This window comes from Cryptomeria japonica, chromosome 2 (genome assembly GCF_030272615.1).
Source record: "Cryptomeria japonica chromosome 2, Sugi_1.0, whole genome shotgun sequence".
Classification (NCBI taxonomy): domain Eukaryota; kingdom Viridiplantae; phylum Streptophyta; class Pinopsida; order Cupressales; family Cupressaceae; genus Cryptomeria; species Cryptomeria japonica.
Genome location: NC_081406.1, coordinates 447942184 through 447955727, shown reverse-complemented (window position 1 = coordinate 447955727; position 13544 = coordinate 447942184). Strand labels below are relative to the sequence as shown.

General features: G+C 33.3%; 1 protein-coding gene across 1 annotated transcript in view; it reads left to right on the top strand.

Moving 5' to 3' along the window:
* Positions 1 to 13544, top strand: part of LOC131031601 (DNA topoisomerase 1 alpha) — a 69956-nt gene that overhangs the window by 15090 nt on the left and 41322 nt on the right. Inside the window, exons 2-4 of the mRNA XM_057962757.2 lie at positions 3330 to 3513; positions 4047 to 4179; positions 4389 to 4583. Of these exons, the coding sequence (XP_057818740.2) occupies positions 3434 to 3513; positions 4047 to 4179; positions 4389 to 4583 (408 nt within the window). The 5' untranslated portion in view covers positions 3330 to 3433. The remainder of the gene's footprint in view (positions 1 to 3329; positions 3514 to 4046; positions 4180 to 4388; positions 4584 to 13544) is intronic.

Below are 13544 nucleotides of genomic sequence, written 5' to 3'. Positions count from 1 at the left end.
TGACCATGTACATGTTTGGGAAGGAATATTTTCAGCTTGACAACTTGGGAAAAGGGAAAAACTTCAACTTGTAATCAGATTTTTAAAACATGAAATCAAATGAATGAGTCTTATAGCGATTCTTCAACATTTATAAATTTTGTAAAAAGAAGATTAACTCTTTTACCAAAGGGGGAAGGTCAACATTACCACAGTTACTTGTAATCAAGTTTTGAAGACCCGAATACAAGTAAATAGGAAAAATGAAAGAAGGGAAAATCTTGCACATTTAGAACTTGCATTCAATGAACCTTGCTTGAAGAATGCCCTATACCAAAATAAATGAGCTTGGGAATAACTAAAATGCTTTATAAATAGATGAAGAAGCCACCATGTTGGTATCACATGCAGCAATAAATTGGTTTTGTATTCAACTTGGAACACAAAAACCGGCTTGGAAGGAGAGTCACATTTGACGCCAAACAATATTCATTGAATGCAAGATGCAAAATGTGTTACAAACGTGGAAACAATAGCGAAATATATACTCTCAAAATGTGGAACAAACTCAATAGAAAACAAAATCAAAATGCCTCACATGTGTGCACAATGTGTTTGCCAAAAACGTTGAATCTCAAAAACGTGGCACCAACCATCGATCTCCAGCAGCATAGCAAGAATTTGGGATGGGTTCACAAGAATAATGTCAAAAAAATCAGATTTGTGTGAGCAAGAATGCAGATCAGTTTCTTCCTCTCCAACTTCAAGAAAAATGTGCCCTCCAAAGATGCAATCAGGTTTCTAAAACCCCTTTGCAAGTTTTAAATTGCATCACTTTTTCCTTCACTTGAGCAAATTCAGGTTTCTAGGGAACAAAAGCACAAAAATAAAGAGCAAAACGATAACCCCCATTACAACTAAAACAAATAAAAACGTAAAAACTTGTAATAGGGAAATAAAATTTCCATTACAACTAAAAGACATAAAACATAAAAACACTTTGAAAACTTAAAAAGACTTGTAATAGGGAAGTAAAATCCCTATTAAAACTTAAAGACACAAAGTAGGAACTTTAATGAGAACTTACAAGTTCTCATTAAACTTGTATTTTTAATTTAACTTGTAATTTGTCTAAAAAGTTCCTACAAACAACTTAAAAGACAAAAAGGGGAAAGAGGAAATAAAAAGCAAGTTACAAGTTACAAGTCTTTTAAAAAGTTCACATGTAACTGCTATAAAAAACCCCTACAACACTAAAACATAAAGGAAACTCTAAACTTGCAAAGGAAAGAAAAATTTTCACTTATAGTCCAAGAGAATAAAACTCGATTTTGAAGGAAAGACATAGAAAACGAATTCACAATAAAATTTGAAACAAGGATGAACCGAAGATTAGTCTAGTTCAACAAAAAACAAAAAAATTGCTTTGGGAATCATGTCTTGGAAACAAAAATGACGTATTTTAAGAAAAAATTTATAAGAATTGTCACATTTTTGAAAATCCAAAATTTCAAAAATGAGGACAACATATCCAACCCCATTTATGTCTATGGAACAAGTACGAAGGGAAGTCATTTCCTTTTTTTATTAATTTCCATGATCATCTCTTCTAAATTTATCGCCGCCCACCTGAGTTTCAAATGAGTTGTATTTAGTTTTTGCACTCAACTTTGCATGGTATGAAATTTTCTTCTAACTTAACTTTCTCTTTATTAAATTTTCATGCTTTCCTTTTTAAATTCGATGGGAAAGCTTTTTGTAGGGTATTTTAATATCTACCCTTGCATGATTTTCTTACGTGGACAAGAGGAGTTTATTTGAATTTCTTTTAAAAAAACTACTAGTTTTAAAGCAAACCTTGTTTAAAGATCACATGGAGTAAGTCTCTTATTTATTTATTTAAGAAGTGTGCTCTCTTTAAAAAAAAACTATTACTTTTATAAGCATGTAAAATCATTGACCATAAGCACTGATAAACAATAGAATACACCCATCAAACTACCTAAAAGAAAATACACATGAAAATTAAACATCATGTATATGAATTAAATGAAAACATTAGACACACTCAAACTCAAGGCATAATGATCCCACAAATTACAACCACAAAAGATCACACACAAAATTTAGCACTGAATTAGAAGAAAACTAAATCCTAAATTTATCAAAAGTTCTCATCACGTCAACATGCTCATTATTCCAAATCATTTTGTTCAATATCATCGAGGTAAAGATGATGTATGCACCAATGATAACTTTCTCCATATTTGATGTGTGCATAAGATCGTGTTCTTAATGTAGCAAGTTTGTCTAAACTAATGAAGAACCCATTCTATCTCAATTATTTTTAGAATGAGTAAATAACCTTGAAGAAGCAGTATGATCATCCATGCTCTTTGTTTTTTTCATTGAAATCAATGAATTCTCATCTCAAAATTTACCAACATTTCTACTTTGCATGTCAAAGTGCATCTTTTAAGGACTTGAACAAAAATTTTGTCAAAGATTTGGAATGCTTAAAAATAGTTGTAAATAGAATTTTTTTGTCTAACCTAATGTGTCAATATGACACATAGTTTTCATTGATAGGATTAGATGGTTTCAGATTTGTTTATAGATAATGATTATGATCTATGCCTTCATTATTCTTGAAGTGAGAATGTCTTTTAAGTACACTAATGTGGATTTCAGTTGTTTCTTTTAAGGACAATGAATGAAAAACCTTAAGTGACTACAATAAAACATTTATGCTCCCCATTTTGTCAAAATATGTTGGAATCCCTGCAATAGCAATCTTTAAAAGCAACAAGGGGCATATTATTGCCGAAAATAGCATAGAACTGATATGAAATTGTGTAAGGGCCATGTTTTACTGAATCTGCACCAAAACCTTCTAAATAATGCTTGTTGGTGTCGACCTTGTATAATCTTCTAACTAATTCTGAATCTTTGCAACACTGCCATATTTTATGGAAAAGTATAACAGATTCTTTGTTTGAACGCCAATTTGTGAACCTAGTTTCAACTTTGTCTGGAAGCCCTTGTAAGATGGTGTTGTATAGCTTGTAGTTGCAAAGACTTCTTTGGTTTTCTTAGAACCATAGATTAACTAATATTTATTTCATTTGAATTGGGTTATTTAGAGTTATTTGATATGAAAAATTGTTTGCTGCTATTTTTATTTTTGTAAGAGGAGAAAATTGGATTTTCTTTTCGTTATACTTTTCTTTTATGTTCAAGTTATTGTCTGTCATCTTGCTTTTATTTCAATTCCTTTGTTTATTTTGAATTTAATATATCTATCGAATCGTAGAGTTAACTTGTAGTTTATTTCTTTTGGTGTTTTTCAGCCTTTGAGCAAGAGTTGCTTGGAGAGCGTGTATTGGATCGTGCATGATAAGTACCATAGGCTCCTCACTTTGTAGAGATAAATTAGGCATTTTTCTTTAGATACATGAATCCCAAAGAATTACAAAGCTATTTTTATGATTCCAGAGAGATGAGAACTCACTACAGAGATGTTACACTCCACGAGTATGTTGCTTCACTTGATCTTTGTGTGCATTGACACCATTTGATTTTCTTTTTAATTTTGTAGGTTTTATTGTTGCCTTTTTTAAGAATTCTTTCTATTTCTAGTCAGCTTTCTTACATTTGAAACATGCAGCTTTTAGCTAAATTTTTTTTTTCATTGATCATCACATTCATTAAAAATTATCTTCTTGTTTTTTCACATTTTAAGCTCACAATGTGTCCATAATGTTTAAATACTTTTGGTTTGCTGAATTTTTCCCCAAATGATTTTTGCCTCTTTAGGATTCATTATAATAACTAATATTAGAAGTGGAACTTTAAGCAAGATATTTGTATGCCTTTAGTAAAAAATAGTTTCTTTTTCTTATTTTTATGGGTGAGTGAACTCTCATGTGCTCCATTTTCTCAGTCATGTTGATCGATAACACTTCACCTTGACAATGTTTTAAGTTAACTTTTACATCCTTTATTGACATAAAATAAATAAAACTTATTTTTTTGTCCACAAAATTTACCTTCTATACTTGGTGAAGGTCAAAAGTGGACAATCAGAAGTGGACAACTCTGGAGCACAATGGAGTAATTTTCCCTTCACCTTATAAGCCACATGGAGTTAAAATGCTTTATGATGGGAAGCCAGTTGATCTTTCTCCTGATGAAGAGGAGGTAAGATATTGTTGGTTTTGATTTTTGTCCTTTTTGTGTTTTTCTATGTAACATGCTACAATGTTACTACTTTTTTCAGAATTTTTGTAAGTGTGATTCACTTGTTTATTGAGCTTTTTTGTTTTTTGGTATATTTATTTACATTGTTATGCATAATATTTTTCAATATTCTAAGAATATGCAGATTCTTCTATGTTTTGATTTTGTAGGTTGCCACTTTATTTGCAAAGATGAAAAGTACAGCTTATGCTACAAAAATAATTTTTATAGAAAACTTTTGGAGTGATTGGAAGCAAGTTCTGGGGAAGAAACATGTCATCCAAAAGTTTGAACTTTGTGACTTTACCCCAATTTGTCAATGGCATCTCAAAGAAGAAGAAAAGAAGAAACAAATGAGCACAAAGGTGAGTTAATATGCTACATGAATATTGTTAAGGTAGATAATCATTTTGTCAGAATTAGACAAGTCAATGTATGAATATTTTTTTCTCAAGTATGTTATGAGAAATTTTTAATGATATTGTTGTGTTTTAGGATGTATTCATTTAGTTTATCACTTGTGCCTATATCGGTTGGAAATTTGCATTCTCTTACCTTTTTTTCTATCTCTTATTTAGATGTAAGTTTCTACTTTAGTATAGCTTAGTGCATTTTTAGTAATTTCATAGCTAAGGATATAAACAATGTAAAATCACTAAGAAATCTTTACAATTTAAATGCAGTTTTAGTTAATTTTGTTGCAATTGTTTATGTTAGAAATAGGATTTTTTCAAATGAATGTAGAATTCTTTTGCAACATTGCATTTCACAAATTTATGCAAATAGGCAAGGGCTATAATTGCTAATTTATGAAACCTCTTTCCATGTAGTGTCCCCTTCTAAATTTTGTCCTATGAATCTAAAAATTATAAAGTTAGGGTTAGAGATTATACCTTGTCAGCTTAGAAACAAAAGATTAAATATAGATTCCTACACATAATAATAAAACCATATACAAATAGATACATTCCTTTGATGAATAAGCATAAAGTTTTTACATTATGATATGAATTCTAATTTATGTAAACATGAAGTGGGGAAGGAGGATACTATGAGGCCTGTTGTGTAGTCTCTCTACCCAAGCCCAAGAGAGGTTGTTTCCTTCAACCTTCTTGCTCCACTTGGTGACTGTACGATTCTCCTCATATATCAACCTTCTTCATGGTTGGCTTACCTTGTGGGTTAGGGATGAGGTTGGAGCCAAGTTGCTAGACTCCTCAAGGTAAGCGCTCTCAAGGTACTAGATGCCTTTGGGTCGTCCTAGAACAACCAACTTACAAGTCTCTCCTAACCTCTCCATTACACCTTCATTCCCTTTCTCACAAGTAAGCATTGTAATTCTGATTTAAATACTTTATATTTTTATCAGTATGTTCTTAATGATTTGAGAATCCATGATTCATTACATAGCCTTTCATATTACTGTACATAGCTTGAATTCATTGTGTGAAATTACTATTAATTGTTGAGATAGTATTAATTTGATTGTGTAAGTTACTAGTAGTTGGAAATCAGTATTCAATATATTACCCTACTTATGTGATTTGTGCCCATTGTCTTATGATTGATGAAGCTATTTAATATTGTTATTTTATGACTATAAGTTTGTGACTGTAGATCATAACAACATACAAATAAGATTCTAGTAAGTAATCAAAATGATGTTACCTTGAGTATTGCTTTGTCTAAAACTTGAACTTGTTGGCTTGTGCAAATTATTTCTTCCTATCTGGACCGATGGTGTTGTCCTTGGGTGCTTTTGATTCCTTTCATTTTTATCTCTCCATGTTAGGGAGAGGTGACACATCTTTATCATGTATGGCCTTTGGCAAGAGACACACCCTTAGCACCCTTTGAAAGAGTGCAACTCTTCATTATTTCTGCCATTTGAAAGGGACATGTGACGTTTTCACATATCGCCCCATTGCAAATGGGGACCCCCTACTTTTTATGCCCTCTTGGTTTCTTGGCTTTTGTTTGTTGCGTCTTTTCGTGGTAGTCTTGTCAGTGTCCTCAGTTTTTGGGGGTCAATTTGATCAAGTTTGCAAGTTGTTTGAGTAAACTTGGGCAAGTCTAGAACTCGTTTGGTCCATTTTAGGGTTTTGCCCTTTAGACTAGATTTGAGGCCTTTTCCTTAGGGTTTGAAAAAATTGAACATTGCATTGGAATCAGGACCCTTCAAGGAACCTACTAGTGAAATTTGAGTGAATTTTGAGGAACTTTCTAATTTTAGAAAGTTTCTATTTTTAGGGATTTCATTGCCTCCCATATTGTCTTTATTTCACCGAAAATCAAACTTACTATTTTAGCAGTTTCTATTTATAGTAAGTTTCTATTTTTAGAAAGCATCATCTCGCCTTGTGTTGCCCTAGTTTTAATATTTTGAAGTACTTACTATTTATAGTAAGTCTATTCTTGGTAGGTTCATCATTAGGTAGGGGTTCTAGCACTGAAGACTGAGCATTCTTGAATATTTCTAAATTTGGAAAGTTTGAAAAAGCAGGCTTTTGAGTGAACAATGGCTAAGTGTGGAAATCATTCCAAAAATGGAAAGACAATCAAAAATCCTTCTTAGGCATGAAAATTTGCCCAAATGTTGAAGAAGTTTTGAGGCAATGGCAAAATTGGATAGGGAAGAGAATTTTCTCCCTCGTAGACCTCAAAACTCAAATTTGAAAAAATTCCTAAACAATAGGAAAAGTGACAAATTGACCAAAAATCTCCTTCAAGACTAGATGAACACAAATAGCATGAAAAAATCTTCCAGTACAAATTTTTTCTCTATCCAAGAATTTTCTCTCTCCAAAATCCTAGCGTACAGGAATCCTTCAAAAGTGGAAAATATTGTTAAAATTCTTCCAAGGTAGGAAAATCTTCCAAAATGTCTTTTGTGAGGCTGAAATGGAAAGATTCTTGTAAAGGATGAGTTGGCAACATGAAAAGAAGATATTCTACATTAATGAAGCACAACTAGGAAAATTATAAATGACGGCAGGGTCCATTTGCTTGGCAAGAATCTATTGAATGCATGTCAGCATGGTGATGCATTAATTGTCAGAATATTTGACCAAATGGCAGCCGGGTCAACGCATGTTGAGGTAGTGGAGCATCTTTTTGTATGTAGCCATCACACTTATGGCATCATGGTTGATTATTGCATGTTGTTGTCGTATGTGGGGATGATGGTGCATTTATGACAAAATGGGGCGATTTTTGCATGGAGGAATATTCAATGCATGTTGAGCAAATTTAGTGAAGAGTGGTGCATTTAATGCATTTTGGATACCAATTGTAATGGGCATAATGGGTCATTAATGTTTATTCCCATCTTGTTGCATCATGTTTGTGGAATCTTTTAGGGTAAACCCTACTTAGGGTTTTGCATGTAGTCAAGGCTTGAAGCCTATATAAGGGGGTGACCCCTTCATTTGTAAAGGAGGGAGATTTGTATGAAATTATTGCGATAATTTTTTTGAGATAATAACAGTGAAACATTGTTCTCTGATGGTCTTCACTTAAGTTATTTTCCAAAACTTGCATGGTTTCGCCTTCCTCACTTAGAGTAGAAGTAGAGTAGTGCTTTGATTTCAATGGAGAATGTAATGGTGTTTGATGACTTTCCATGGCTCATACTTTTTGCATCTTGTTGATTATAAGTTGCAGTGTAAAGTTAGCCTGAGCCACTAAATTAGTGCTTAGTTCAATTGTGGATAGTCATTTGGATTGCGTTGTTTAGGGTATTCAAATGCACTTTCTCGATTTGAAAATCCTTCAACATCCTTGGAAGATTGCGTTGTAGTTAATCTTGGCGAAGCCAAATTTGGTTTATTTGGAATTCGTCCATTAGAGCACTATCTATTGATATCACTGCCCTTAGGAGGAGATTTAGATTCTTTAACTGTTTTCCCCTTTAATTTCACTTTATTTGAAGCAAAAGCATTGCAGAATTGCCATATCCGATGATGAGGTTTCAGGCACAACAAAGAAGTGAAAGAATAATTCAAATGTAACTCCCCTTGGATTATCGACATATTGTTGTCGTCATTTTTGAATTTTCAAAATTGTTGTCGTCATTTTTGAATTTTCAAAAAAGTGACAACCCCTACAATTTTTTGCTCAAAATGTGTCATTTTTGTCTCAAGGCACATTTTACGAGATGCAAAACTCACATTTGTTAGTGTCAAATAATCAAGGGGTGTCTTTTCCATCATTGTTTAAGTTTTGGCCTTCATTTTCCTAGCTTTTTCTTCAATTTCGGGTTTTAGAGCAGTCATTGCAAGTAGAATATTTTTGCTTGAAATTTAAGATTTTAAGGCTCTAGACACATTGTCCAAGGCATTTTTCCATCACCTCGGAATCCAACGATGAATCCAAATCCTTTACCTCTGTTTTTATCAATTTTCATTGTCTTAAAGTTGGGTTTCTCTTCAATTTCGGGTTTGAGAGCAATCACTGCAAGTTGGAGATTTTAATACAAAATTTGCATTTTTAAGGCTCTAAGGCACACTTTTCAAGGTGAAAAGTCTATATTTCTTGATGGTAAATCAACCATGAGCTTATCTTCCATCTCTGTGCAAATTTTGGTTACTTTTGGCCTTCATTTTGGACATCTTTTGTGCAATTTCGGGTTTCATAGCAGTCATTGCAAGTTAACTCATTCCAAGTTGGGGAAATTTTAGATGTCGTTACAAGTTAAGTCACTGTAGGTAGGAACTTTTTGAGGTGATTGCAAGTAAATGAAATTACAAGTCAAAAAATTAACTTGCAATGTGTCCCTAGAAACTCGAAATTGACTTTAAGTCATATTTGAACTTGTCAAGTTATTTCAAAACTTTCATTACAAGTTGTTTTCAAAAAGCAACTTGTAATGGACCAAAAATAACCCGATTATAAGTAAAAAGGCCTTGTTTTGATTCCTAAAGCTCTAGTCGGGTCTTGAGCACCTATTTGCAAGTTGGGGGACTTTTATGTTACATTGCAAGTGAAACCATCACTTGTAGTTGGGCCTTTAAGACCCGACTACAAGTGCATGGGGTCATTTTAATGCAAGTTTATTGTTTTAAATAGAAATTTGCATTTCACTTGCAATCGGGTTTTTTTTACTCGATTGCAAGATCTTTCAAAGAAAAATTGCGTAATGTAATTGCGGGTTTTAGCAATGTCAATACAAATCATGTTATAGCTTGCTTTTCAAGCAGATTTTTCTCCCTCATATTGCACAACCTACAATCGGGTTTTTCCTTCCTATGTGCAAGTGCTCTTTGAACACCTTTAGTCGGGTCTTCAAGACCTGACTTCAAGTGGTTTATCCACATGTTATTTCCCAAACATGCAAGAAAGGTTTACTTGAAATCAGGTTACATGCAATCGGGTCTTCAAGCCCCGATTACAAGTAAAAGTGCAAAAGTCTTTCCCTACATTGCACTTGTAATGAGCCTCCTAAAACCCGAAATTCACTTGTGAGCCCATTTTTGTAGCAATTTATCTCTTCTCTTGTCAGTCTTGTTTGCACACACGATCTATCAACCCAACAAATCAAGGCATGGGCATTGTTTTATAACAATTTCATCTTGAATAAGGTGTTATGGGTTCTTCATCAGTGAACAAAAGAAGAAGAGATACAATAGCAATTCATGGAGGCAAATTATAGAATGCCTTCAAGACAAAGATAGGCTTCTTACTTCAGCCTTGCAAAAAACTTTCCTCCTTAAAAGCTAGTACTACCTGAATCAAGAAGATAAATTGAAGTTCGTTGGCCGAGGACACAAAGATCATTAAGGATACAAATTCTCGTTCCCGTTCGAGATGTCTTCACTAATCCTGAATACTTCAAGTTCTAGCATCATGAAGCAGCATGAAGATCATCAAAACCAAAGGATGTAGTTAGAGTCATGTCTTCGGACACAGAATAGTTTCAATTATGCATTTGTAATTTTGTTTTGACAAGTTACATGTAAAGACAAATTTTGTAATTGCAAGTGTCTCTTTCACTTGCAAGCTTGGAAAATGTAATTACATGTAAAGCAACTACAAGTTGAGTTAGATTAGGACTGTAGTTGGAATAAGTCATGGTGGTTGAAATAATTTCTCAAGTTAGTTGGGATCCTCCCATCTTTTTCTCGAGGCTCCTCTCCTATAAATACTTGAGGAGGTCTAGTGTAATCTTTATCTTTTGGCAATGCAACAAAATTCTGTCAGTTTGTATGTGAACTCTAAGACTTTGAGCTTAGTTGTAAATAAGATTGCAATCAATTAAAGAGGCAAATTGCTTTCAAACTTTTTGTTAATTCAAGGTGTTATGTGATGACATTTTCTAGAGATTGATTGTGAGTTTTGAGGTGTTATACAAGAGGGATTCAAGCTCAATCTTGCAGACTTTGAGTTGCTTATTGCGTTTGGAGTTTTAGATTGGTTTTAAAAATTTGATATTGTAGACTTTGAGCTGCTTGTCATGTTTGAAGCCAATGTAAAGAGCCCAAGTAAGAAGGTAACTTGTAGACTTTGTGTTGCTTTTATTTTCTATGTTTGTGCATAAGAGGTGCATCATGCGGTTAGACTTTGAGCTACTACATACTCTGCTTGGTTACCATAAAATCATCTAAAAAGGTTGATAGGAGAGTAGATAGTTGAAGACTTTGAGCTTTCTTTCTGTTTTTCTGTCTCGGAGAAGCAACGGAGGACTTTGGGCCTTTATGGAAACTTTTCTTCTTTATTTAGTTTACTTCATTAATCATTTGTGCTTTCAGCTGTAATTCTTTTCTGAAAGAAGAGAAAAGAGTAAGTGTTTTTTTTCTAAAAAAGAGAACAAGACAAAGTTTCACCCAAATTTACAATAGATTTAGAGTTAGAGTTTATTTTTGAATTGTTGAAGTAGAAAGAAAAGGGGAAGCCTTCCCTTAGAACTAGGAGAGTTTTTACTCACACACTGTGACTAAAACCACAAATTTGTACATTTCCCAGGTGTACAAAATTTTTAACCAACACATATCACATCAAGCCAATTGAGTCACGTCCACTACATAACTGGAACCTTGGAGTCAATCCTTTGAACCTACTACAATCCTAGAATACGATTAATCTTTGATCAAGAGAGAGTAAAGTAACCCTTGAGCAACTTTATTTTGTGTTAGAAATAGTCATAAAAGCCACGTCAACAGGACACAAACTTTCACAATTAGATCTCTGCTTCTTATTCAAATCAGATCTGCATTTTTGATTCCCCAATGATCCCCTCTTCAAATGAGTTCTCTTCTCCTTTATATACCTCATATTTGGGGGAGTCACAACTTATCATTTCATGCCTTTTGCCATTCATTAACTCTAATCAAATTTTAATTATATTTAACTTATATTTTAATCAAATTTTTATTTTTATTCTTTTGTATTTTAATTTTATTATTATTATTATTATTTATTATTATATTATAGTTCAAAGTGGGGACATTACAGTCTGTGCCACCTAATATTGTTTGTCCTCAAGCAATAATCATGGAACTTGTTATAGTTACCTTCTCAACTAATCGCAAGTATGCCATAATAATCTTCACAAATTGCTATGATGTATTCCAAAATCTAATCATGAATCAATCACTAGAGGACCATTATCTTCTCTTTCAAAAATCTACAATAAAATCCTTTTCTACTTCTCCTCAAGTCTGTAATTAACTTCATATAACTTTCTCGCTTTTAAACTGGTGTATGTTCTTGGTTTGTCTTGTTTTCACTCACATACTTCACACACTCCTGAAGATCTTCTTTCTACATCATACTCTCGCATCTCTCAAATGCAATTATATATAATCTTCAAATGAGAAGTTCATATCAAACAACACATCCTTTCAGCTATGCACTCAATAACCTTAACATACTGCATACTTCATTTATATTCATGACTTCTCATTTATCTAGCATTTATTCTTCTTTTACAAATCTGCCTCCAAATATGTCTTAGTATTCCACACACACCATACACACTGCTTTTTCCAAGTGAGTTTATTTTATTGGAACCCACGTCATTTTATTTTCAAGTCACACCTTTTGACTCAAGACTAATTGCACTCCTTGGTAAATGAATCTCTTGAAGAATTTTAATCGCATCTCTTCAATAATAAATTGTTTGCCCAATGCACAGTCGCTGCAGATTGCTGCATTATAAATGCCGATGTTTGAAACACTGCTGAATGTTAATCTTTTTCCTTTAGCACAAACATATCCCTTAATGAATCAGTTTTGTCTTTAACAAATTGTATCAACCAAATCGATATCTTTAATTATCATTATCATTTGTATCACTGACATATAATTACTATCCTTTATAATATGTGAAGTCAGCTGCTTAATATAATTAGTGAATCACTCTGTCTTAACGCACTCCTTTGTCTGATTGCTTTTTAAGCAATTGCTCCTTTGTCTGATTGCTTTTTAAGCAATTGCTCCTTTGTCTGATTGCCTATTATCTAGCCTAGATTGTAAATCGCATGTTGTTTATGGATTGTTGTTCCTTCTTATCTTAACCACTCCATAATTAAATGACTTCTTTTAATCGCTGCACATTGTGACAAAAAAAACATATAAAGGGCCATGAGCATTCAAGCTCAGGAGCCAAACTACAGAGACTGCAACTCTGTTTCCCAATCAGCCGAGAATGCAAATCAACAAAGTCCAACAATAAAACTAGGAGACATGCAATTTCTTTTGCTTTCTATTAAAAGACCGAAAATGAAACTATTACAAAATACAAAACTACAACTACAAACTCAAAAATAACTACTGATTTTTAATCTACAGGTAGTGATTAGGAGCTGCATTCAACCACACAAAACATAGCTTCTTAGAGATCACTACAAACAAATGCTCACTTGGAGCTGCATACTGTCAGTAGCAATCAAGAACGATCTCTACTCAATTGATAAACCACACGCACATCTACAGGCTGTTGCTATTTACAAAATTCTTCTTTTCTACTTAGACTGTTGTCTAGCTTCTACACATTCTCTTTGTGCTACTCCTTAACTTGTTTGGGGAACTTTCTCTCTTTTGTCTTGGGGTTGTCCACACAAAAATTCCCCCTCAAATTCAAATTCAAAAAACTCAACTACCTTCATTAACTCCTTTGCAATCTTGTTGTTAATGTCAGGAGCAAATGAGATGAAGATCCCAATGCAATCTTCTTCCAGACTGTTGCTGCTATTGCACTCCTGACAGGTAGGTGGAATTTATGTGGGCGCTGAAATATGGGCTCAGGGAAAGTTATAAATTCCAACACTCCCCCTTTGTCCCGAGCCAACAAAAAAATTAATATGATCCAAATTAACTATGCCCAAATT